At 40.4% G+C, this 26,705-nt stretch overlaps 1 protein-coding gene across 3 annotated transcripts in view; it reads left to right on the top strand.

The window, feature by feature from the left end:
* The window catches only part of kif14 (kinesin family member 14), a 41,307-nt gene extending 24,323 nt beyond the window's left edge, over positions 1-16,984 (top strand). For 2 of the 3 annotated variants that reach the window (XM_062980791.1, XM_008115024.3), the window contains 14 exons: positions 523-670; positions 1,930-2,082; positions 2,953-3,070; positions 4,957-5,047; positions 5,386-5,518; positions 6,737-6,837; positions 7,398-7,483; positions 7,916-8,137; positions 8,250-8,434; positions 9,442-9,600; positions 10,823-10,945; positions 13,315-13,389; positions 13,528-13,666; positions 14,596-16,984. In XM_062980791.1, the coding sequence (XP_062836861.1) occupies positions 523-670; positions 1,930-2,082; positions 2,953-3,070; positions 4,957-5,047; positions 5,386-5,518; positions 6,737-6,837; positions 7,398-7,483; positions 7,916-8,137; positions 8,250-8,434; positions 9,442-9,600; positions 10,823-10,945; positions 13,315-13,389; positions 13,528-13,666; positions 14,596-14,981 (2,119 nt within the window). In that variant the 3' untranslated portion in view covers positions 14,982-16,984. The remainder of the gene's footprint in view (positions 1-522; positions 671-1,929; positions 2,083-2,952; positions 3,071-4,956; positions 5,048-5,385; positions 5,519-6,736; positions 6,838-7,397; positions 7,484-7,915; positions 8,138-8,249; positions 8,435-9,441; positions 9,601-10,822; positions 10,946-13,314; positions 13,390-13,527; positions 13,667-14,595) is intronic. The other variant, XM_062980792.1, reaches the window with a different exon arrangement.
* The last annotated feature ends 9,721 nt before the right edge of the window (positions 16,985-26,705 follow it).

Here is a 26,705-nt window from a genome sequence, read left to right as displayed (position 1 = left end):
TTTTATGATACAATTATAAAATATAGAGTTGAAGAAATTGATGAGAAGAGGGAAAAAAGATAAAGTAAGATGGAGAACGCAATCTGAAGTATCTGACCTGATATATGTATATTAAATACTATATACAAAGTTTTATTTATATTAAAAAGATTAAATAAATTTGCTGTTATGATCTTCAGAGCTAGTTAACTGCAGTTAGAAAAAAAAGTAGAAAAGTAGAGAATAGATTGTAATAATAGTAGTAGAAAGATGATAAAAAAGTGGTTTATTTATTTTGACTTCCTGGTATCTTCTTGAGGTCTGATCCTTTTAATGGAATTTGTGAATAATCAAATCTGCAAAAGCCCAACCTGCAAATGTGGATCGGGAAGACCTTTTATCGAAATGTACAGTCATATACAGATATTTTTTCTCCTTTCCTCTATCTGAAAATAGTCACAGCAATGTCTGTAGGAGCTTTAGTATTTATTTATTTATTTCTATCCCGCCCTTCTCACCTGTTGATTTTAAAAATGCTCCTAGGCTTGAATCTGAAATAGAAGAAGCAAGGGTGAAAGCTAAGGAAGAAATGATACAAGGAATCCAAATTGCAAAGGAAATGGCCCAGGAAGAACTTTGTTCTCAGCAGAAAAATTATGAGAGCCGGATAAAATCATTAGAAGCTCAGTTGGTAAGTCATCATTGAATATTTTTAATTGAATGGCCATGAACCTATAGAAAGTGACTCTTAGTGGGGGAAGGCGGAGGTCTTGTCACTGTGTGCATCTGCAAAAACTAATCCAATCAATTCAAAGTATCAGAAAAATCCCTGAAGTGCTGATGAGGATATGTAGCCTGATTGTATCAACATCTTTTGCACTTCTTTGCAGATGGGAGAGAATATAAAGATATAAACTATAATATAGCTAGATAGTGGGTTGAGCTGCTAATAAATGGGAACATAGTTTTTATCCACTAAAGCAAGAAAGCTTACTGTATTAATGCCATTATGCAAGGTACTTCTATAAGCAATGTTTTGTAGTTTTTGATCTGAGCATTATTCTATAGAAACTATGTTTATTTTGTTATATGAAATGAGTGAACACACAAGATTATTTTAAAGAGGGTGAAAAGACTTTTTCTGCCCTGCTAAAATATCTTCCAACTGTGATGTTTCACAAAAGGCTTATATTTCAGCCTGGCATCCAGTCCTAAATCTGATCATTTTATTGATAGCTGATAACAAATAAGCTTACTCTCAGTCAACATGTGGAGAGTACTCAGTTTGAACCGGAGAGTTTCCCATACACTTTTCATACGACAGGGAATCCGACTTTTGTTTGGTAGTTTTCTCCTATTACATGGAAAGAGTTATGTAGAAGTGAAGCTTTCCTGTTCAGACTTGTGACTTTCTCTATGAAGAACTAGACAAGTAAGGCTGGGTTTGGATATGTGTATAGAGCATGCTTAGATAACAATATGTAACAAAATTTAAAAAAAAAAAAAGTTCTGTTCCTGGTTTGAAAGTGTTATTTTCTGTTTAATTTTGTGGTGCTACTTTGAAATACAGTAGAGTCTCACTTATTTTTGTAGTCAATGTTTTCAATATATCGTGATATTTTGGTGCTAAATTCGTAAATACAGTAATTACTGCATAGCATTACTGTGTATTGAACTACCTTTTCTGTAAAACTTGTTGTATAACATGATGTTTTGGTGCTTAATTTGTAAAATCATAACCTAATTTGATGTTTAATAGGCTTTTCCTTAATCTCTCCTTATTATCCAACATATTCGCTCATCCAACGTTCTGCCAGCCCATTTACGTTGGATACGCGAGACTCTACTGTAGTTGTTATACACTGGAAACATTTTTGTGGCTGTCGCAAACTATCATGTTTGCAACTTGGGGACTGCCTGTATAGTTCACAGTCTCTTGTGTTTTCTTAGAAAGAAGAATCCCATAGGAAACAACTGCAGGAAATGAATAATCAAATGACTGCAAATAAAATTCAAGAATTGGAGAAAGCCAAGCGAGGCCTTGAGCTAGAAGTTCACTTCAACAAGAAGCGCTTGGAAATGGAAACGTTGGCTGCCAAAGAGGTACATTTAAAGGCAAAACAACAGAACCCAGCATCCTGTCTTATCAATTGGACAATGTACCTTGATACAGAACTTACTGATTCACTAAATTCTGTCTTGTCTAGCCTTAAGTAAAAGTTTCAAGTGTCCTCTAGCTTTCTCTTTTCATAAGCTTGGCTGATATTTGGCAAGTGAGAGTTTATATAACTTGGATGCACTGCTGATGTATCAGTCAGAACTGGGCCACTGCAAAGCTTATCCTGGGGCTGCCCTGTGTAAGCATTCTGCAGGCTCAGATATTTGGAATCTTACTGAAAAGAACAGAGACCTTTTAAAAAATCGCTCTTCAGAAATGTGAATGTGAAATAAAATGCTTTATATCTCTCCCTGTGAATGTAGCATAGGGATTTATTTTATGGATAGCCATTGTAAGCATGCAGTAAACTCAGAACCTTGGTCCCAAACACTTGGACCTGCCCCATTGGATGTAGAATTTCCTTGTTGTTGTCTTAGATTTTAAAAAAGTGGTTTTTATTTACAGTTTTTCACTTGTGCAAAGGGCTGACTATACTTTTAATTAGTCCTTTGTTCTTGAAATTAAATGCATGTTTCTGTGCCTAAACACCATCACTTCTAGTTCCAAAGTGTGAACTATGGATGAAAGATTTCATTATTATTGTATCCATTTATATTAAATGGAGAAATTTCTAGTGTATACATTTTATGCATTTTAAGGCAAGGTAAGTTATATATTTGCTTTAAACTAAGATGGAATAGAAGTCTGGTAGAGAAATTCAAGAATTAAAAATGATGTTATTTAAGTTGCACTGCTGCTTTTCAAAAGCTGGTTTATTTTCACAGGAAAAGCTCATAATCCTTGTTTTGTGTTAGGTTTTAGAAGATCACACAATCCGTCATGCCAAGATACTTGAAGCTCTGGAGGCCGAGAAGCAGAAAATTGCTCAGGAAGTGCAAACTCTTCAACAAAATCGGGGAAATAGGAAGAAAGGTGCAACTTAATTTTAGTAAACTAGTATTACAAGTATTATTATTGCTAACAAATAATATTAATAGACCATCTCTTCTTTGAAACAGACATTGAGAAGGAATGCTTCACAACTTGTATTAAAACACTGGCTGGACATCCCTTAGCTGGAATTCTGAAATATTCCCAAATTGTAGGCTGCTGAAATAGTGACACCCTTTGCTTTTTGGTGGTTAGGTGTACACAAAATTTATTCCATTCACCAAATTATTAAAACTATTGAGTATAACATTACCTTCGGGCTATGTTTATAAGGCATATATGAAACATAAATCAATTTTGTGTTTTGACTTGGGTCCTATTTCCAAGAACTCTCATATATGCAAATATTCATATATTCAAAATCTGAACTCCAAAGCCCTTCTGGTCACAAGCATCTCAGATAAGAGATATTCAATCTGCATCTCATTTTCTCACAGTAACTAGAAAAAAGTGTATGTTGAATTTACAAAGATTCATATTTTTGTTCAATGGCCAGCTCTTCTTTGATATTCCATTCACTATTGCATGCACTGCCTTTCATAATGTAGTGTCTACTATAAGCAAGCCCCCTGGAATTCAATGGGCCTTGAGTTTTAAATACCATTTTAGCGTATTTACCAAATGTTAATTCTGTTTTTATCACACTGTTACTATTTAGTTGTCTTTTAACTTTTGTATTGCTCATTTTAAATATGTCTAGTGTGCATTGTTAGCCGACTTGAGTCCCCATGAGGAGAAAGGCAGGGTATAAATAAAGATGATGATGATGATGATGATGATGATGATGATAATAATAACTCTTCTGGAAGTATATATAGTGTAACAGCTGTTTTCCAACCGTTTTCTGAGAAGCAAGCTGGGTGTTATGCTTGTATAAAATAGTGGATATTGCCTTGCATTCAAACATACCATTGTTTTGAAAACTGATACAACTTGCAGTAAATTCAAATATAGGTAGGATTTCTCTCCATGTCAGACTCCGAATAAGTCAGAAGCAATTACATGATCCCTGTGAGCCATGCAGTATACATGGCAGGCATTAAATTTATAAAGAAGGCTCATTTTTATTAACTGGTAAGATCATTGGTGTGATCTCAGTGTCAGTAAGAATCCAGAAGAGGCAGGAAAGAAAAGCTATCTATGCTGATAAAATGGAACGGAAGTTTTTTCTGAACAACATTCACAAGCATAAGACATGGAATTGGCTACGAACTTTGGAAACCCCATGCAACCAGGGAGGTGGCCTATTGTACATGAGAGCTCATGCCATAATAAATGTTAACCTTAAACTAATATTACAGGTTCCATGCACCTAGATTTTTTTGGCACACAGGTCTTATAATTTTCTCTATGTTAGTGATCCCAGAAGGATGGTGGGACCAGTGTCTATATGTATGCTGGGTCTTCACTGTGCTCGCTTCCGTCATGTTGAAAATCACGAAAGCTTTGAGAATATCCCCTGAACCAGCAGGAATAAATGCATAAGAAGAAGTGCGGAAAAGTGTTAGAAGTAGATATAGAAAGGCCTGAAAACCCCCCAGAAAATTTTTATTGTTTTTCCCCCTAGTTCTCCCCATTTTTAGTTAGGAGTTCAAGAATTAGAGTCATTTTCTCATTGAGGGATATTTTACACTGAGGGTCTAAATTAGGTTTCTTACTTACTAAAAAGTGCCTCTAACAAAGGAACATACTCAAGTGTTCATGGACACAGGGATATTTGGATTTCACTGATTGTTATTATCTGCTTTTATACATGTAATATCAAGCAGACCACTTGTAAGGTGGTTAATTCCAGGGTTAGGAGCCTTGTATCATTGACTGTACTGTTATAAATAACCATTTCTTTCTTTATTAAAAATATTTGTCAGAGCCGAACTGGAATTCTTTGAAACTATCCATGATGATTAAAGAGGCCAATGCTATTAGTAGTAAATTGGAAAATCACACTGTGTTTTGCAGGTATGTATTTGAACTAAATAATTAGAAGCTGTGCTCTGTTGGTTTAATTATTAAATTAAGGCAGCGTCTGTACGTTTTCTTTAAAAAGATAAAACAAAACCAGCTGATTTTGTCCTTGAGGCAGCCCTGTGTAATGAAAATCAGTAATATTCCCAGTAATCTTAATACTTCAGAAAATGTTTCTTTAACACTCTTGATTAACGGTAAGCTTTTTATTTAAACTTCAGCACCTATTTGTTAGATAGTTGTCCTTGCTAGCTGTGCGGTCTTCTCCCAATGTTTTAAAAGGTCACGTTTTATTGATACTTCATGTAAGTAGGTTCGTTTTTTTACATTAGACATGATGCAACAGATAAAGAAAATGGCACTGGCCCTTGTGTGCAGGTCCGTAACATCAAGCTGGGTGTTACAACTTTCTGGAGCATGGAGAAGTTTGAAGACAAGCTGGCTGCAATGAAAGAAGTCTATGAGGTCTGTTTAAGAAATCAACTTGGCCCTTTCTCCATAGCTGTGCACCTGTGGCTAGTTTACAGAGCTACCTGAGGGATGTGTGACAGAGAGCCAGCCATAAATACAATAGCAGAAGAAATAAAAATAAAGAAAGTGAAGGCTCTGGAGTGAAAGCCCTGGAAACCCATCTACGCCCCCTTCTACACTGCCATTTAATCCAGATTATCAAAGCAGATAGATACTATAAAAACAAAAATGTTCCTGCATTGCCATTACAGTAGAGTCTCACTTATCCAACACAAACGGGCCGGCAGAACGTTAGATAAGCAAATATGTTGGATAATAAGGAGGGATTAAGGAAAAGCCTATTAAACATCAAATTAGGTTATGATTTTACAAATTAAGCACCAAAACATCATGTTATACAACAAATTTGACAGAAAAAGTAGTTCAATACGTAGTAATGCTATGTAGTAATTACTATATTTACGATTTAGCACCAAAATATCACAATATATTAAAAACATTGACTACAAAAATGCGTTGGATAATCCAGAATGTTGGATAAGCGAGGCTTGGATAAGTGAGACTCTACTGTATGTATCGTTGAGGCATGATTTCAATTTAATTGTATGCTATGATCAACCAGTCTTTGCTGATATTTCAACCTGTCTGGAGACAGAAATATTCTCCACTGGAATGGGGTGTTTCATCCAGACAAAGTGTGACGATTATAAGAAACTAGTCTTAATCTTTATTGTGTGTTGATTTTTTATTTAAACTGTAGAAACTTGTCACTAGTCTCATGCATTTGTATGGAATTGCTATCTGTTTCTGTTTGTCCAATTCGTATGGCCCCGTTTCTGTCTGCTGCTTCTAGAAACGGGCACCTATCCAAATGAGCTTTTCCATCCAAGGTCCGAAAAAACCGAAGATTTTCGGCCCATTGGTGGCAAAGCACCATTGGCGGCAGAGCCTGTAGGACCTGCCAGTCAGCATTGAGTGCTCGGCGCTCGGCTGTAGGCCCTGCCAGCGCACTGAAAATCAGTCAACCAAACAGCTACCATTTCCACTTTTTTCTGTTTCATTAATATTTCTGTTCCAGAGGGGGGGTGTATTGTTTTGTGCATTCCGAATGGATGGCATGAAACAAAAACATGAATTATACAAATGAGACGAAATTCGGGCCCATGATTATTTGTCACTAAATCTGAGCCAATGGATTTTCTTTCCTTCCAGACAAATAGCACCAACAAATCTGATGAAATTTTTAATGACCCCACTGATGACTGGGAACCAGATATTTTAAATGCATCTGTTTCTTCCGTTTCGACAAAGAGGTAAAATAGTTCCTTTAAAACCCTTTCCTTCAATAAAAAGATTTCTCAGTAAATATATACTAATTATACTAATTGTGAGTGTAAAGTGACCCCATGGATAGGTATATTAGATATACAGTAGTACTGTCTGCCAGCTGGCAGTATCTACACTTGCAAAGAAGAGTAAGAAAGCAAAGTGCTATATTTGTAATGGTGATAAGAAAATTAGTTATAACCCTCCTGACCTAGACAGGGACAAGGTGATTGTATGCATGAGGAATGTCTCACTAAGGCAATTTTTCTTCATCTTCCTCATGGAGCAGCCAAGGTTGTTATTGGGTTACTATACAAGCACTGACTAATATATTTACTAAGAGATGGTTTCTAACAGTCTTCGAATTGTTGCTGTATTCATCTTGTACTGTAAAAGTAAATAAATAACACATATCTATTTTTTAAGAAAACTCACAGATGTATAGTTTCTGAAACTTAAAAAAAATCCAGAAACATAATAAAACCCTATGCCATAGGAAAAGGGGGGGGGGGTTAACATGTAATAATAAATACTTTCTCAATGCCAGGAGGAGTAGAAGTCTGAGGAAGAGCAAGAGGATTTCTGGATGTTTGTCGGAGGTAAAGATGAGACTCGACAGCTCTTACTTACCAGGTGTGTGTACATGTATTTATATAGTTCTGTTCTTCACATAGTCAGCATAATATAGTTGGACTAAGACTCCAGTCTCTTCTACACTGCCATATGAAATTCAGATTATCTGCTTTGAACTGGATTATATGGCAATGTAGACTCATATAATCCAGTTCAAAGCAGATAATGTGGATTATCTATTTTGATAATCTGTATTATATGGCAGTATAGAAGGGGCCTCTGAGAAACCAGGGTTCAAATCTCTGCTTAGTCATGGAAACTTATTGGTTGACCTTGGGTCATACTCTCTCAGTCCCCTTTCACACTGCCTTATATCCCAGGATCTGATCCCAGATTATCTGGCAGTGGAGACTCAGGCCCCTTCTACAGGGATATCTACAATATTTATTTGTTCTCATATGTTTTATTCCCCAAACTGTTTTGGTACCACAGGCTCAACAAATAAACTGACCAGCTTGAGCTCAGATGCACCTGAATCATTCCTTCCTACCATTTGTAAGGAACTGATTGGTTCGGCTTTGAATGTGTTTGAACCTACTGATGAAGAAGAGGAGAGCATAGCGCAAAGTCTTTTGGAGACTATGTTCACAATTCATACTGGAGTCATTGCTCTGACAAAGGCTTATGAGCAAGATGAAGACAGTCAAGAGAACTGTAAGATCTATTTTCTTCTCAAATCCATGTTTTGATTCATTTGTAACTAGCTGGAAGCATATACTCCTTTCCCAGAGTAATTGGTATTCTAATCCCCCCCTTTCTGTTTTAGTTTTTGTGACTGATCAAGCTGCTCAGTCCTGCAGCATCATGATTGTCTCAGCTTTCAAACAGATTATACTTCTAACCAAGCACTGGGGAAACTGTTTCAGAAAAAATGAGGAATTTGTAAACATTTATGATGAAATGAGAGAAGATGTGAAACATTTGGGAGGATATCTGCAGTTGCTTTTCCAGGTAAATTGCAAACACTTTTTAAAGATGACAAAAAAGGTGTTGACTAAACCTTATTTATGTGAGTGTTTTGAATTATGAGCTGTTGCTCAGCCCGAGTTTTGCTTTGACATACGAGCAGCATTTTGAGTTAAAAGATAGAGCCAGAGGAAGCGCTAGCACGAGAATACAGGGCTTTAGGGTTTCAAGAGAGCAGCCTCCGTGCCTCCGAGCCTTGTGTTTCCGTGCCTCATGCTCTTGCCCACTTTGGGAGATTGCTGTCTGCTTTGCTGTTGTCCACTTTGAGGAACTTTGGGTTAATTGATTTTGTGTGGCTTTTATTCTTGTTATGTTTGACTTTATGAAGAGAGAGAGAGAGCAAGAGAGGGAGGAAGGTTGGAATGAGTATAAAGAAAATGATGCTTCTGCCTCTTCACTTTGTGCTTCCTTTTCACAACTTCGTGCTTCTATCATCGTGCTTTTTTCATTGTTTCATGTGAATGTGCATTTATATATTATTTGTTATTTATAAAGTGCATCTTCTTATTTAAAAACATAACAAAAATGGAGAGGGGGGCAAGTGTGGAACAGATTAATAGCATTTCAATGCATTTCATTTGGAAAGTTTGAGATAAGAGCGATTTGAGTTAAGATTCTGGTCACGGAATGAATTAAACTCTTATGGCCTCACTGTACTGTGATTATCAGAGTAACTGCGGTCTCTTCTACACCGCCAGATAAAATCCAGATTATTTGCTTTGAAATGGATTATATGGCAGTGTAGACTCAGCCCCTTGCCACACAGCTGAATAATATTCCACATTAACTGCTTTGAACTGGAATATATGGCAGTGTGGATTTAGATATCCCAGTTTAAAGCAGATATTGTGGGATTTTCTGCCTTGATATTCTGGGTTATATGGTTGTGTGGAAAGTAACCCAGTTCATCCTACTTTCATAATCTGAACTGGAATCTATGATAATAAGCCACTCAAGTGTTCCCTAACTTCAATAATTTATTTTTGTTTTAGGGCAGCAGTTCAGATTTGCCATTAATGGTAGCAGAGGCACAGAAGAAAATAAAGGAGACTTTGAGAGAGATGGTAAACTATATTGGGCACTTAGCAGCACTGTCTGGCTGTGGCTTGCATTTTGGGGTGGAAAACAACAGAGAGGCAAGGGATGCAAAGGTAAAAAGATAGCATTTATGCAAAGTTTAACAGCTTGAATAACAAGCAAGAGTTTAGTTCATCAGTGGGCCTGCAACGTAAGGATACTTGTGGGTTGTGAGGCTATTTTTCTGGTTGTTATAATAGGAAAATGGAAATGGGCGATCTAGGAGACTACTATTATGACCTTATGGGTTCCTTCCATATCTTTATAAGCATAAAGATAGTATTACATTTTGCAAAGATGATGCAGGATGAATGGGTGGTCATCTTGGCCAGAGTCTACTTCATAAAAATGTTTTGTGCAATCTGAGACAGTTTACCTGGTACCCATGTTACAATCTTTTCAGCACCAGGCATTTCAATTAATTTAGTCTGTCTAATATATTTCTTTCTTCATTTTATCATGCTTTTCTCCCAAATGGGATTCAAAGCAGTTTACAGTAAAATTAAAACAGAACATCTGAAACAATATGGAGTGTACAAATTTCAAAAGCATTAAACATCCGATTAAAAACTACTACTAAGACATAAACCTAAAAACAGTTAACACACTTGAAATGCATGTTGGATAATTCAAAAGCAGTGCAACTAATTATATATCTCTGATGAATAAGGTCTGAAGGCCTGTTTAAGCAGAAACATTTGTTGAAAACTTGAAAAGGCAGCAGAGAGGAAGCAAATTGAACTATCTGATGAATGTAATGCAGGTCCTTTCTACACTGCCATATAAAATCCAGATTATCCGCTTTGAACTGGATTATATGGCAATGTAGACTCATATAATCCAGTTCAAAGCAGATAATGTGGATTATCTGCTTTGATAATCTGTATTATATGGCAGTGTAGAAGGGGCTGCAGAAATCCTGTTGTCTGCTGCCTAATTGTTTATATTACAAGAATAACTTCTTGCATATTATTGTCATTATTATTTTTTTAATTTTTATTGATTTTATTGAATTATTATTTTTATCTATACCCTGCTTTTTCTCTCCACATGGAGTCTCAAAGTGGCTTACATTAAAAGCATTTCAGTACAATTTAAAATATATAAATATACAAATATATAAACATTAAAACAGAATTAAATGTCAAGGATGAAGGATAGTAAATGTTCGGGTGAGAAGGGCGGGGTAGAAATGTTGTAAATAAATAAATATGTTATTTAAAAGTCAATTGAAACCACCATTCAGTTTTCGTCAAGCTGTAAGTCACTTGTGCATTAAAAAAATCCCTCTTTCAGAAGCTATTCATGTCGGACATCTGTGATGGAATGGATGCAGGATTGTCGTATATTTTAGATTGTATACTGAAGACATCCAGAATAATGCAGAAGGAACTGTTAAAATGGTATCCACAAAATGAGGTGAGCTGGAGATCATTACAAAATCTTTTAGGCACGAGGAAGGGAACACATTTTAACTGTAAATCTCCCTTAATAGTGTATTGCCAAGCTTTACTCTCATTTTATTTGAAATTGTGGAGCATGTTCCTTATTCTTATGTACATATTCATTCCTTCACCATTTGGGATTTGCCTATCTTGTGACATGTGTTGACACCATGCAAAAGTATATAGTCATTTGTACTGTGATGGTTAGGATACAAATTGCTCAAACAGTTCACTTTGTTACAAAGAGACAAAAAAATCCATTAAAGTAGAAGATACAAAGCAGCCTTGGAATGTTTTCTATAATATTTCACTGTTTTGCGTTTCTGGTTGGTATTATTCACTAAGTTCAAAATCTCAGTTTGATAAACTATCTTTTTTTAGCTGTTTCATTAATTGCTGTATCCTTGCTCCCTGGAAATGCTATATTAGAAAAGAGAAGTAAGTTACTTTTTTGAAGCCAGGGCCATACATAGCCTTTCAGGGGGATGTGGTTGGAAACGGTATATGGGGTTGAAGCCAAAACATGAACATGGCATCTTATCCTTTCCCCTCTTTCCCCCCTTTGTACTGTTATTTTTCTAAGGCTGGATCTACACTGCCATATAATCCAGATGATCAAAACAGATAATCCAGATTATCTGCTTTGAACTGGATTATATGAGTCTACACTGCCAGATGATCAAGTTCAAAGCAGATAATCTGGACTTTATATGGCAGTGCAGATGGGTACTAAGGGCCCTTCCAGAAAGGCCCTATATCCCAGGATCTAATCCCAGATTTTCTGCTTTAAACTGGATTATATGACTGTGCTGCTGGATAATCTGGGATAAACAGAAAACTTGGGAGCAGATCTTTGGATATAGGGTCTGTCTGGAAGGGCCCTAAGATGCACAAACCTCATACTCCATGCATCAATTCTTTCACTTATATATTCATACACAAAGGACATATTCAAGGCATCTCTGGTTTCTCTCTTCACCCTGAGTCCCTTCGGAGAAATAGGGCAGAATAGAAATAAATTATTATTATTATTATTATTATTATTATTATTATTATTATTATTATTATTATTATAAAACATTGTATGACACAGCAAACAAGATAGATATGCTGGATTTCGTATCACAAAATCACAAGTCGAACACTTCCCAAGTGTCTAGGACTGTGTGGCACCTACCGGGGGGGGGGGATTATTATTATTATTATTATTATTATTATTATTATTATTATTATTAATGAGCTCTCTTTCCCTCATGGACACACATTTTCTTACTCTCACAAACACTCACATTTACCTTCCACCCATCTCTTCAGCTTGGTCCTTATGTTGTTCTTCACCATCCATTTATTTATTTACTTGCTTTCATTCCTCCCTCCCTTCCTCTATTCATTCCTATCCCTCTCTTTCTCCTTCCCCTCAATTCACTTCTGTATCTGCCTCCACAAAGATGTACTTTCTGTCAAAAAATAAATTAAAAGTAGAAAGCATCTACGCAGAGAGAATAGAGGCTGCAGTAGTGCAGCGAGTTAAACTGCTAGCTTCAGGAAATCTGCTGATCGGAGGGTTGGCATTTTGAAGCCACGAGTTGGGGTGAGCTCCCACTGGTAGCCCTAGCTTCTGCCAACCTAGCTGTTCGAAAGCATGCAATGCGAGTAGATCAATAGGTACCGCCTCGGCGGGAAGGTAAAAGGGCGCCCCATGCAGACATGCCAGCAACACAATTTGAGATGTCTATGAACAACAGGTTCCTTGGCATGGAAAAATGGAACAGGAGCGCCTCTCTATGGCCAGAGTTGCGCATCGTCTCCAGACGCCGGAGATGAAAGGGGAAGGACTTTACCTTTGTCTGTATATTGTATGTTGTTGTTCATTGTATAAAAGGCATTGAATATTTGCCTTATATGTGTATACTGTAATCCGCTCTGAGTCCCTCCGCGGAGATAAAGCAGAATATAAATAAGGTTAATAAAAGCAAAGAGACCAAATCTTAATGAAGTGAGATGTAAATGTACATTAAATAAAACATGTTATCTTCAAGGTGCCAAAGGACACACTTTGTAAATTTTATGGCAAGAAACTTGCACTTCTACTATGCTGGATGTTTTTACAATTTATGTAATACTTCTTGTGGATTCTGTATGGGTATACATTGTCTTCCCTACCCAAAATATCACAATGTTGTGTTTGTTGTGTAAAGTGAGGTGCGGCCCACTAAACTTCATCTAAATATTGTGAGGCCTGGTTTATATGAACCAGGCCAAATTTTTGCATGGCTTGGCTTATCCAACGAAGTGGTGTGCCAGATCTGATGTAATTTCCAATGTCTAACATTTCCTTTTCAGGTTCAGAATTACATAAAGGAGAAAGCTGTGGCATTCGCTAAATTCCTGGAGGATATAATATCAGATTGTAAAAAGGTAAATTAAAGTTCTTGTTCAGTCAAATTTTCACTTAGAGTTAGTTAATTGCTTCTTCTCTTAGCAAGCACTCTATGCTACCTTCAAGATTTGTATTGTTTTTCTAATAATCATAATAATAACATATTATCAACACAGAGAGAAATAACAAACCTATTAAGGAGAGAAGAATCCATTGACCAGGAGTTAAAGAAAGCTTTAAAGCGAGCTGTCGAATTCTTGGAATTACATCACTGTCTAGACCAAGTATACCAGATGGTTACTTCTTCATTACAAGGTATGCGCTGTTAAATTTATACATTCTGTCATTCTTCAAAACCACTTCTAAGAGTATGATTAAAGAGCTTTAATTCTTCTTCGTGGTCCATGTGAAATGTGCACATATGGATCTTCTGCACAGTAATTTCCGAACTCGCTAGAATATCAGCAATAAGAGCTGTTCAACCATAGGCCTTGGAGTCTGCTGGAAGCTCCTTCTTTGGAGTCTTTTAAACAGATGCTGAATGGCCATTTGTCAGGGATACTTTGATTGTGCTTTTCCTGCATGGAAGAGGGTTGGACTATTTTGCCCATGTGGTCTCTAATTCTATGGTTCTATATGTTTTAGAAAATAAAGTTATTCAGGAGTATGTGAATGGCTAGCATTGGACACAGTACTAGGCAGTGCCAAAATAAGGCAGATTCACAACCAGATTAAGGAGATGAGTTTATTTACATGGGATGGAAAAACAGCTACAATTTGGGAAACAGAATAAAATTGACGAAGACAAAAACATTATAGATAACTATAGCTGACTATATGTACTAAATGGACATTGCTAATCAAGATTCGGGACCACAGGATGAGAGTGTATTACTGCACACACCAAAGCAAGGTGTAAGGAGTAAGGCAAGGAGTATGGGCAAGGGCTACATTTACACTTTCAGCTAGTTGATGTCGAATGGTTCAAACCATTCACTTCAAATCCAACAATTTTAATGTAATGCCAGTACTTGGTGCTAGAGGAAACCAGGAGTAGATCTCCACCTTGTGGCAGAAATTATAGCAATGTAAGCAATCATATTTCTATGAACTAAGCCACAAGTTTCAATGAGAAAGGGGCTAAACAAACACTTAAAAGGTAAGTCAAAAGTATATGCTACTTTTGTTTTCTTTGTAACCGTTCACATGATATGTAAGTTATTGTACTGTATTTTTTTTCACAGCTTCATACAGAAATGGAAATCCACTCAGGTATTTTGTAGAGAAGATTTGCCACTTAGCTGGAAATTTTAATACCTTCTGCATTCAACCTGCTTTGGCTACCGATTCCGCAGACAAGCCTTTCCAAAGGATTTCAGAGCTTCTTGTAAACCAAAGAGAATTGGATTCAGTAGCAAAGTCGCTTATTATAAGTTTTGAACTTGAACACAGACAGGATGTATTGAAACTTCAGGATGGTTGTGTGCCACATGTTCAGTTGGATGGAAAACAACTCAAAAGAAGTGATGCAACAGACTTTTGGGAAGAGAAGAAAATGCCAAAATGTGAACTGTGGTCTGTGCCCAAAAGTTTAGGACCATCTTCACTCAGTGCAATACACTGGGTATAAAATATTGTTTAATGTGGGAAATAGGGCATACTGTGATGCTAGTATCAGCTGTTGTGTTACTACCGTACAAGCAAATATCTTGGAAAGCTTGGGAAAGGGACATGGTGCCAACTCATATACTTTCCCTAGTAAGAGTTACAGACTGAAAATTGGGGAGGATTCACATAGTTCAATGGTTGTTTAGAAGAAGGAATTTCTTTTACAAGATGTTGTTTCCATTTGACCAGGTAGCAGACAGAACTTGCAGAAAATCTCTCACCAACACCATAATTAAAAATATTGGTGCCATCACGAGTTTTCACCCTGAAAACCCTATTACCTAGCTATGTCCTCCTGGTCATATGGCCTGAGTGCATGTGATTCTTCCATCTTGCATATTAAGGCATTCATCATGTGGATCAAATGCTCTCTTCAGTTACTTAAGTAAAGGTCTGATTCATATTTAAGTGGGGGACTTGTTCCCTCCAAAGTGGATAGGGTATATATTATCCTCTACAGCAATGGTTCTCAACCTGTGGGTCCCCAAATGTTTTGTCCTTCAACTCCCAGAAATTTTAACAACTGGTAAACTGGCTGGGATTTCTGGGAGTTGTAGGCCAAAACACCTGGGGACCCACAGGTTGAGAACCACTGGTCAACAGTGAAAATGTGCTATGAGGATGAATGGGTAGATGGGAGTACCTCTTGTCTGTTCTTTGTACCAAGGAACAAGGACTTCAAATTTTCATAGACAGGATAATTTCCCACAGGAATAAAATGAGCTAAGGCACATATTTTAGAACATGTAGAAAATCCGAAAATCCAGAGTTTACGTTAATTTCTGCGCCATTAATATAGTAAATTAATATTGTAAGCACAATTGTACAATTGAAGGCGTTGCTGGTCACCTTTCTTAGCTGTTGGATCGATGGATGTTCAGTGAAGTAGATAGTGGCAGTATTTATTTCTTTTACCCAGGACAAATCTATTTATTTTCCTTCCTTGCCCCATCCATCCTTTTTTTGAAAAATTGTTTTTTTGGATGTCAGTTTTCTATTTTGATAGCACTCCCCTCAGCTTGAGACATGTTTTTGTATGTCATACGGAAGGCTGCATTCGGAAGCCAGTGGAAAGCTTATATACCCTGCTGATATGTGATTAAACTAAGCATTAAAAAAAGTAAATTACAGTAAAGGGTAAATCTTAAATGGTACTTCTTACCATCTTAGAACCTGCTATTTACATTTTTGAAGGAAAAAAGACTGTTTTTGCATAGCATATTCTTTAGCTTGCATTTGAGTAAATATCCTTCCCTTGTTTTGTAAGGAAATTCTACTTTACCATTTTTTGAAGTGGGGGGAGCTTTACTTCTTTCTAGCACTGTGTTTTAAAACAATTATGGCTTGCCCAAGTTGTTCAGATAACTTTTTATTAAATGATGTAATTTTCACACAGTTAGAAAGATTGCTTGTTTTGGAGTACATTTTGCAAACTTACACTAGCTCAGGGTTTCTGGGAATCATAGCCATATAAATTTCCGTAAGACCTGTGTACACAGTCCAACATTCAGCGGAAAGCTTAAAATGACTGAATGATAATCCATTGGAAGACTTGAAATGATCCCTGGCCATACAGAATTTTTGATTTAAAAAAAAAGAAAACAAAAATTAATAATACAAAGGCTTTTATATTTTTGTAACAACATCCGATTTGATAGAAGCTTGAGAATGTAATTGTGCATATAATCATGTGTTGTCTGTGCATGTGTGTTGATATTATATGTATATATAATGCTTGTGAAAATGTGACAATATAGTTTGTACAGGTAGCTTTAGAAAAATGCAATATAATTTTATTGTAAGTCCTAAAGCCTGTAAATAGAGCAAGCATTTAAAAAACCTATATTAAAGTATTCTGGATCTTAGAGCATGTATATCTTAAGATGTTTTTGTTAATTTATCTTTTCCTGTTCTTTTTGTATTTTGTATTGATTTTGTATATATAATTAAAAAAATTATAGGTCATTCCTATGTTTACTGGCATCCCAGCTGGGATTTATAGAGTTGGAGTTTGGGTATCTTTCATGGCCTTTCAGGGATCTCAGGGTGCATCTGCACTGTAGCATTAATGCAGTTTGACACCACTTTAACTTCCATGGAATCCTGGGATTTGTAGTTTGGCAAGGCACCAGCACTCTGGCAGAGAAGGCTAAAGATCTGGTAAAAGTACAATATTTAGCATAGCATTGAGTTAAAAGTGGTATCAAACTGTATTAATTCTGTCCCCTAGCTCAGCAGTGTTACTAGACTCTAAAGTCGTGCTGGAAAAACTTAGATATTCCTAGAGAGAAAATCTCTAGGAATTTCAATGTCCTCCAAGGTGATGCTGTCGTCAACTTTGACCAAAAGTTGGCCACAGAATTACACTGGAAGAACAAGAGATCCCTAAAGAAATGTTAACCTAGGTGAAAACTTCATTTTAATTCACATTTTCCCATTTTTGTGAGGGTTCTGGCTATATTTATTTTCAAAAAGATAAACCAATTAGTTTTAGAGGGAGGTGTGGATAAAATATTCTGTTTGCAAAGAACACAATCTATACACATAATAAAAGTGAAAATTATTTATGTGTGTATGTGGCTGGTTGCACAGATAAGCTCTTGCCTCCAGAAATAGCTATAGCTCCCACTCCCCAGAAGACACCAATGGCCCTCCCTCCAATCACATTGCAGGTTAAACATGTCCAAGAGCTCTGCCAATGTCCTCCACAAACACCATATTGCTCACCATACCAGAGAAGGCACACAGGACCCCCATGACCAACAAAAAATACCAAAACAAAGGTCTTTGAGGGATTTATACAAGTTGTAGTTCACCTACATCCAGAGTACACTATGAACCCAAACAATGATGGATCTGGACCAAACTTGGCATGCATTCCCGATATGCCCAAATTTGAATATTGGTGGGCTTTGAGGGGAATTGGCCTTTCAGAAAGATTGAAAATGAACAGTGTATTTTGAATTACAAAAATGATGTACAGGCACAGTTAAAATGATGCAATGACTAAGCAAAACCAGTAGGGTAATATAAGCAGGTGAGTTACTCAGCTCCTCCTGTGTGAAGACTTCTTTCTGTGTAAAGAATGCCTCGGTGTAAGAAGTGCTGTGTGTTTGGCTGCTCCAAGGAGAGCTGCTTCATTTTGGAGATTGAGAGAGAGAAGCCCAGCTTGAAGGTAAGAAGCTGAAGCAAAGATATAACAAGGAAGTATAAAGAACTTTATGTTATGAAAACCTTGTTTTTTGTAAATAGTAAGTAAAAGGTAAAGGTTTCCCCTGACGTTAAGTCCAATCGTGACCGACTGGGGGTTGGTGCTCATCTCCATTTCTGGGCCGAAGAGCCGGCGTTGTCCATAGACATCTTGTCAGCTCACCACAGCCGCTCCTGAATGAACACACGAGACTCTCTGTGGTATCACCAGGAACTTTTACTGTAGGAAACATGAACATCAGAAAAGCCAAGAATGGGAGGCTCCGGCCAACCCTCCTTTATATACCCTCCCCCTCATTTGAACAGTCTCTTCCCGCTCAGTAAAACCCCGCGCAAATTCCCCGCCAAGTCCATCAGCCGTTTCTCCTCCGAGTCCTGGGACGCAGGTGTCTTATCAATGTCAGTGACCCTGAAACTCAGAGCCACATCCAGGCTCTAGTAGCAGGGTTCTGACATGGCGTCCTCCTCCCCTTCGTCCTGGAAGGAAAAGATTAAACACAACTATTGTTCTCCGCTGTCCAGAGTTCCTTTATACTTTTTTAACAGGCTGCAATGGAATACCGGGTGTACCTTTCCTAGGTCCTTTGGTAGCCTCAGCTCATAGGTCACTTCGTTTATTCTTTTTGCTACCCTGAATGGTCCTATATAGCGTGGAGCCAATTTCTTGGATGGGAACCCCAATTTCAGGTTTTTTGTGCTCAGCCAAACCAGATCTCCTTCGCCCAATTTGTCCCCCTCTCGGCGCCTACGATCCGCAAAGAGCTTGTACTTCTTTTGTGTTTCCCGCAATGCCTCTACCACGGTTTGCCACCCTTGCTTGATTTTGGCCGGCCATTCCTCGTCGGTCTGGCCCTCCCCTTCCTTCCACTCGGGTAGCCTGGGGAAAGGTGCCACCTCCTGTCCGTATACTATTTCGAATGGGGCACGACCTGTGGCCGAATGTACGGCCCCGTTAAAAGCCATCTCAGCAAACGGAAGAAGGTCCGCCCAATCATCCTGTCTATAATTGGTGTACATCCTTAAGAATTGGCACAGTGTCTGTTGGGTACGTTCGACCCCCCCGTTGGTCGCGGGATGAAAGGCCGAGCTCAGGTTCCTTTCTGCTCCTAACAGCTGTAAGAATTTTCCCCAAAATTTTGCAGTAAATTGGACTCCCCGGTCACTAATTATCTTGTCGGGACACCCATGTAGGCGATATACATGCTTCACATACAAATCAGCAAGTTTTTCAGCTGAAGGGAGTTTTGGCAGAGCCACAAAGTGTGCCTGTTTTGAGAATAGGTCCAATATTGTCCAAATGTATCTGTGGCCTCTGCTGGGGGGTAGTTCGCCTACAAAATCCATGGCTACGCATTCCCATGGCCTCATGGGCTCCACCACCTTCTGCAATAGCCCCTGGGGCTTCCCCGGTGGTGTTTTTCCCTCTGCACATAATTCACACTGCGTGACGTACCCCCTGGCGTCTTTCCTCATTCCGGGCCACCAGCATTGTTTGGCCAACAGTTTAATAGTCCTGGTGGGGCCTAGATGACCCGCACCCTTGTTATCATGGTACTTCCTTAACATTTCTCGTCTTAAACATTCAGGAATATACAATTTCTTATTTACAAACACCAAATCCCCACACAATTCTCCCTTTTCTTTGTTTGTTTGTAACCATTTGTCCATTCCATACGCTCGCTTCAACTCTTCCTCCCATATTTCTCCTCCCCCCGTGGAAATGGCAGTACGTTTGTTTTCTTTGGCCGCTTGTGCTCGAGTTAGTACTGCCAGGCCCCATTGCTTATCAAGAAAAATACTCCCTTCAGATTCCTGAATTCCTCCCCCGTGCTGAGGCATCCGAGAGAGAGCGTCAGCGAGTATATTATGTTTCCCCTGGAAGAATCTGAGTCTGAAATCAAAACGGCTGAAATATTGGGCCCATCTAATTTGCTTCGCTGATAGTTTACGAGGGGATCTTAGATACTGTAAATTTCTATGGTCAGTCCACACCTCAAACGGTGTTCCACTTCCTTCCAGAAAGTGTCTCCAGCACTCTAGTGCTTTTAGAATCGCTAAGGCTTCTCTCTCCCAAATCGGCCAGTTTTTTTCTGTATCGCTAAACTTTTTTGACAGATAGCCACATGGCTTCAGGTTCCCCCCCTCGTCTTTCTGTAGCAGAACTGCCCCATATGCCCGGTCTGACGCATCGCAATGTAGTACAAAGGCCTTAGACATATCAGGGTGCTGTAGGACAGGCTCCTCAGTAAAACGCTTTTTAAGGGCTTCGAAAGCTTCCTGGCATTCTATTGTCCAGGTCAGTTTGGCCCCTGGGGCCTTCACTTTGGCTGTTTCTCCCCTACCTTTAGTCTTTAACAAATCCGTTAATGGCAAAGTGAGGCGCGCAAAGTCCTTGATAAATGTTCTATAGAAGTTTGCGAACCCTAGGAAGGATTGCAGCTGCTTCCGTGTTTTGGGGGCTTCCCACCCCCTCACGTCTTCTACCTTCGCAGGGTCCATCGCCACTCCCTGGGAGGAAATCCTATACCCCAGAAAGTCTATCTGGTCTTTATTGAACTCGCACTTGGCAAGCTTCGCATACAGTTTTGCTTCTCTCAACTTTTGCAGGACTTCCCTGACTAGTTCTATGTGTTGCTCCTTAGTCCGAGATACTAGCAATATGTCATCTAAAAAAACAAAGACTCCCTTGTACAACAATGGATGCAACACTTCGTTGATTAATTGCATGAACGCGGCGCCTCCGCCGCACAAACCGAAAGGGAGCACACGATAATTGAATAATCCGAATGCACAGGAGAAGGCCGTCTTCCACCTGTCCTCTGGTTTAATCTGCAATTTATGGTACGCTTCAATTAAGTCCAATTTAGTGAATATCTGTCCCTCCGATAACTGGGCGATCAAGTCCTTCACTAAAGGTAGGGGGTATTTATTTACAGAACTGATTGCATTCAGGCCCCTGTAGTCAATGCAGAGCCTCAGCGTTTGGTCCTTTTTGCGCCTGAACAACACAGGCGCCCCTAGAGGGGAATTTGAAGGCTCTATGAAACCCCTCGCTAGGTTTTTATCAATGTATTTTCTCAGTTCCTCCTTTTCCCTAGCCGACATTGGGTATATTTTTGCCTTAGGAAGCTCTGCTCCTGGGACTAGCTCTATCTTCACTTCAACTCTCAGCTTCGGTGGGAAACTGTCTGCTTCCTTCTCATCAAATACGTCCACAAAATCCCGATACTCTGGGGGTAATTTATCTGCCAGTTCTGCTATCCTGATAGAGTCTTCCTCCCCCCTTTTCCCCGGCTCCCTCTCCACTTCCTGGCTCCCTCCTTCCAACTTCATCCTGAAGATCATGCTCTTATCCTCCCAGTTGATTTGCGGGTTGGCCTGCCCCAGCCATGGCATGCCTAGTATAACATTATAGCTGGCTATTTGTGATATCACAAATGACACCTTTCCTTCCCAACTCCCTATCTTACACTTTACATCTTCGGCACTGTACTTAGCTAATGATCCCGATGCTGTGGATCCGTCCAACTGCGAAAAAGCTATTGGGGATTCTAGGTTCGTTCTTTCGCATCCCAATCCCTCGGCTAATTCAGGGGAGATGATGTTCCTGGAACATCCACAATCCACAAATGCTTTGCAGGTTGCTTGTTTGCTGCCACTTTCCAGCTGAATGGGGACCACTATCATGGCTTTGTCCTGACTTACCAACCCCCCCGAGTGGTGCCTCATCGGTGGTTCTTCCTCGGCGCGTTTCCCTGCCACGGCTCTTGGTTTGGGCGGGCCTCCGCCTTCCCCTTTTCTCTGCCAGCACTCGGCAGCCCTGTGGCCCAAACGGCCGCACACGAAGCAGCCCCTCCTGCTGGTGCTCACGTTCCCTGTCGGCTCCGTTCTCCTCCCGGCTGGGGTTGATCCCTCCTTCCGGCTCCCCTCTTTCATCTGCGGCCGCTGCTGTAGCCCTCCTCGGTGCCTCCTCGCCTGGGCCAGCGATGTCTCGATGCGCCCCGCCAGCTGAATCCATCCGCGCAGTGTGTCAGGCTCATCACGATGCACCGCCCAGGAGAGGATCTCCCGCCTGAGCCCCTCTTTGAAGAGTTCTATCTTTGTCACTGCAGACCATTCCGGCACCTTTTCAGCGAGGCATTGGAACTCCTCCGCATACTCAGATACCGACCTCTGCCCCTGGGAGACGGTCTTCAACTCCTCCCTCGCCCGGATCTGCTCCAGTGGATCTCGGAAACGGGTCTCCAGGGCCCCCATAAAGCGTCGGAGTGACCCCAGACATGGGTCGCGCCGCGCGTGTAGTTGAACGTACCAGCTGGCCGCTCCCCTCTTCAACACTGCACCAATGGCCCGTACCCGGCTGGATTCCGTTCTAAAAGTGTGGGCATTGTCCTCCATATAGCCCCTCACCGTGGTCAGGAAAAAATCCAGTTCAGAGGACTCTCCCCCAAACTCGATCCTTAGTTCCTCTCGTCTCGGTAGGGGTCCCTGTGGTGGCAATCCCCAATTCTCCGCCCGTCGCAAGCCCCCTTGCGGGCCAGTGGGCCCCGCTGCTGCTTCCCTTTGTCCTGTGCCACGCCCGGCATTCGCCAGGGGCACCAGGGTCTCAGTTGGGAGCGTAGCCGGGATTCTCGGAGGCTTTCCCCCTTCGTCGTCACTCTCCTCCACCCGCGTCAGGCTCGTTTGGATCTTGGGCCGGGCACCGGGCTCCTTTCGCATTTCCCTTCCCTTCGGTGCTGGGAGGTCTGCAAAGCCCTGGCTGCTTCCCATGCTCACGTCCCACATTGAGCTAGCCCGGAGTTCCCTTCCTCGCTCCGGCTCCGCCAAAACCGCCAGGCGCTCCATCGCCCTCGACATCACTGCCAGGGTGGTCTCCATCGCCGACATCCTCTCCTCCAGAAACACCATCTTTTGCGGGCCTGGGGAAGGTGAACCTTCCTCTCCTCCGGTGCTATCTCCCCGCACCACTCCGCGCCTCTGGGTTACCCCATTTGGCTGGGCATAAGCGGTGGATGACGCCAAGGCCGCCAGCTGGTGGAACTCAGCGTCCGTCTCGGGAGTTGCCCTTTCCAACCTTCCTCCTCCGGCGCCCAAGAGCTCTTCATCCTCCACTTGCATGTTACACCTCACCGCTACAGCGGGATGGTGTCCGTATTCTTGGCTTAGTGTCAGCTCACCACAGCCGCTCCTGAATGAACACACGAGACTCTCTGTGGTATCACCAGGAACTTTTACTGTAGGAAACATGAACATCAGAAAAGCCAAGAATGGGAGGCTCCGGCCAACCCTCCTTTATATACCCTCCCCCTCATTTGAACAGTCTCTTCCCGCTCAGTAAAACCCCGCGCAAATTCCCCGCCAAGTCCATCAGCCGTTTCTCCTCCGAGTCCTGGGACGCAGGTGTCTTATCAATGTCAGTGACCCTGAAACTCAGAGCCACATCCAGGCTCTAGTAGCAGGGTTCTGACACATCTCCAAGGTCATGTGGCTGGCATGATTGCATGGAGCGCTGTTACCTTCCCGCCGGAGCGGTATCTATTAATCTACTCACATTTGCATGTTTTCGAACTGCTATGTTGACAGGAGCTGGGGCTAACATTCCGCTCCCGGGATTTGAACCTGAGACCTTTTGGTCCACAAGTTCAGCAGCTCAGCGCTTTAACACACTGTGCCACCATATTGTAAATAGTACAACCATATTATTTTCCTACAAGAAAAGCCTCCATAGGAAGAAAACAATAGTCTGTGTTTTTATTTTGTCTTATACTGGCTACTGGTTCTGGGTCACGCTGCTGCTGCTGAATAAGCTTCTCTGCAGTATACTTTTATGGTGAGGCCCATTCGCCAACCATTTTAGAGATGTGGGCACTGGGATTTATAGTTCACCTGCAATCAATGAGCACTCAACTCCACCAATGATCAAATTGGACCACACTTGGCACACAGAGCCCCCATGACCACCAAAAAATACTGGAGGTCTTTGGGGAAAATTCACCTTGATTTGGGGTAGTTGTATTTCACCTACATCCGGAGAGCACTGTGAACCCAAACACCAGGGGATCTGGACCAAACTTGGCACACATACTTGATATGCTGATATTTGATTACTAGAGAAGTTTGCAGGGAACTGACTTTCCTTTCTGGGAGTTGTAGTTCACCCACAACCAGCGAAACTGACCTCCACCAATGATTGACCCGGTCCAAATTTGACACACAGAACCCCCATGACTAACTCAACCTACTGGAGGGGTTTGAGAGGACTGATCCACCATAGTGGGACTTGTAGTTTACCCTACAGCCAGAGAGTACACTGAACCCTACTGATGATGCATCCAGAGCAAAGTTTCCCAACATAACAAACTTTAAGAACTGATGGAGTTTCTGGGGTTTAACCTGGCATGATGTCAGGTGTAGTTAATCCACAACCTTATGAATTTTGTATAATTAAAACATTGACTTTTTCAAACAACCCGGGCAATGCTGGGTACCCAAGCTAGTATCAAATAAATACAGTAGAGTCTCACTTATCCAAGCTAAACGGGCCGGCAGAAGCTTGGATAAGCAAATATCTTGGATAATAAGGAGGGATTAAGGAAAAGCCTATTAAACATCAAATTAGGTTATGATTTTGCAAATTAAGCACCAAAACTTCATGTTTTGGTGCTTAATTTGACAGAAAAGTAGTTCAATACGCAGTAATGTTATGTTGTAATTACTGTATTTATGAATTTAGCACCAAAATATCATGATATATTGAAAACATTGACTACAAAAATGGCTTGGATTATCCAGAAGCTTGGATAAGCGAGGCTTGGATAAGTGAGACTCTACTGTAATTGACTTCCAGCTTCATCTCTCCATCAGTTGAATAATGACATCCACAGATAAAAGGGAGAATTGCAATGGTCTCTTATATTTACCAAACATATCAGCTTAGTTTTGTTATAAGTCCATGGCCTGCATGCTCTGCTTATTCACTTTCTAATCTGTTTATGAATATAATGCTTTCGGACAGTTTGAGGACAGCAAAGCTATTTCTGCTGAGATGGTTATTTAAAGTTTGTTGTTCAGGAACTGATATAAGCAAGGAAAACCTTGGACATGACTTTGTAAATTCCTGTTTGCATTTTAACATCACTGTGGATGCTGCTATAAACTGAGAGGCTAACAACAGCCTTTTAACTCTATATCTCTGTACAATTTTTCACCTCATTTAATGAAGGAAATACAATTTTGGACACTTTCTCTTTAACAGAAAGTTTGCTATTGGAAGCAGAAATGATATTGAAAGAGTAGAGGTTGGTTCTACAGAAAAAGGAGCAGTTCAACATGTTTTAGCAAACTTTTTCTCCAAAACTAACAATATGTGCATGTGAAATGGAAGAATCATATCAGATACACTGCACATGCATTAAAGCATTTATAAACCCTTGTGCCAGCTGGACTGCAGACCTGAAGGTTGGGTTGCTGACCTGAAGATTGCCAGTTCGAATCTGCGAGACAGGTTGAGCTCCCATCTGTCAGCTCTAGCTTGAGGGGACATGAGAGAAGCCTCCCAGCAGGATGGTAACACATTCGGGTATTCCCTGGCTTAGGTCTCTGTAAATGGCCAATTCTCTCACACCAGAAGTGACTTGCAGTATGTTTCAAGTTGCTTCTGCCACGATAAAAAAACTCTTTTCTTTTGCAGATACTAGCTTCCACTTATGATTTTCGTTGTATAAAGCTAAAGTTTTCCCCTGACATTAAGTCCAGTCATGCCTGACTCTGGGGGTTGGTGCTCATCTCCATTTCTAAGCCGAAGAGCCGGCATTGTCTGTAGACATCTCCAAGGTCATATGGCCAGCATGACTGCATGGAACGCCGTTATTTTCCTGCTGGAGTGGTACCTATTGATCTACTCACATTGGCATGTTTTCGAACTGCTAGGTTGGCAGGAGCTGGAGCTAACAGTGGCCGCTCACGCCGCTCCTGGGGTTTGAACCTGGGACCTTTCGGTCTGCAAGTTCAGCAGCTTAGCGCTTTAACGCACTTTGCCATCGTTGTATATCAATGCTTTTTTATGATAGTGAAAATTTGGGGAGCCGGTGAGGTAGGTTTATCTGCTTTGGTGTTTTGTCTTTTGCCGTTCAAGGAATATATAAGAAATTTTAGACATGACTGCAGCAAAATTGAACTCTGAAATTTCCCTGCTCAAGTTTTATTGCATTGAGACATTCTGTTGTAAGCCAACCCTGACAGTCTGTCTCCCCAGCCTTCTTTCACTATTTTCATAACATTACTGATAATGAGGAAAAGTACAGAGAACCTTTTGGTGTACAAAGTCTTTGTAAAAATGAGCTTCAATCAGAGGATTCCTTCACTGGTGTGTGCCTGTAGTGCAGGGGTCCCCAAACTAAGGCCCGAGGGCCGGATGCGGCCCTCCAGGGTCATTTACCTGGCCCCCGCCCTTAGTTTAATAATATAATATTTTTAT

The sequence above is a fragment of the Anolis carolinensis genome, chromosome 4 (genome assembly GCF_035594765.1).
Source record: "Anolis carolinensis isolate JA03-04 chromosome 4, rAnoCar3.1.pri, whole genome shotgun sequence".
NCBI lineage: Eukaryota > Metazoa > Chordata > Lepidosauria > Squamata > Dactyloidae > Anolis > Anolis carolinensis.
The sequence above is the reverse complement of the archived record's forward strand: the minus strand, read 5'-3'. Positions and strand labels throughout refer to the sequence as shown.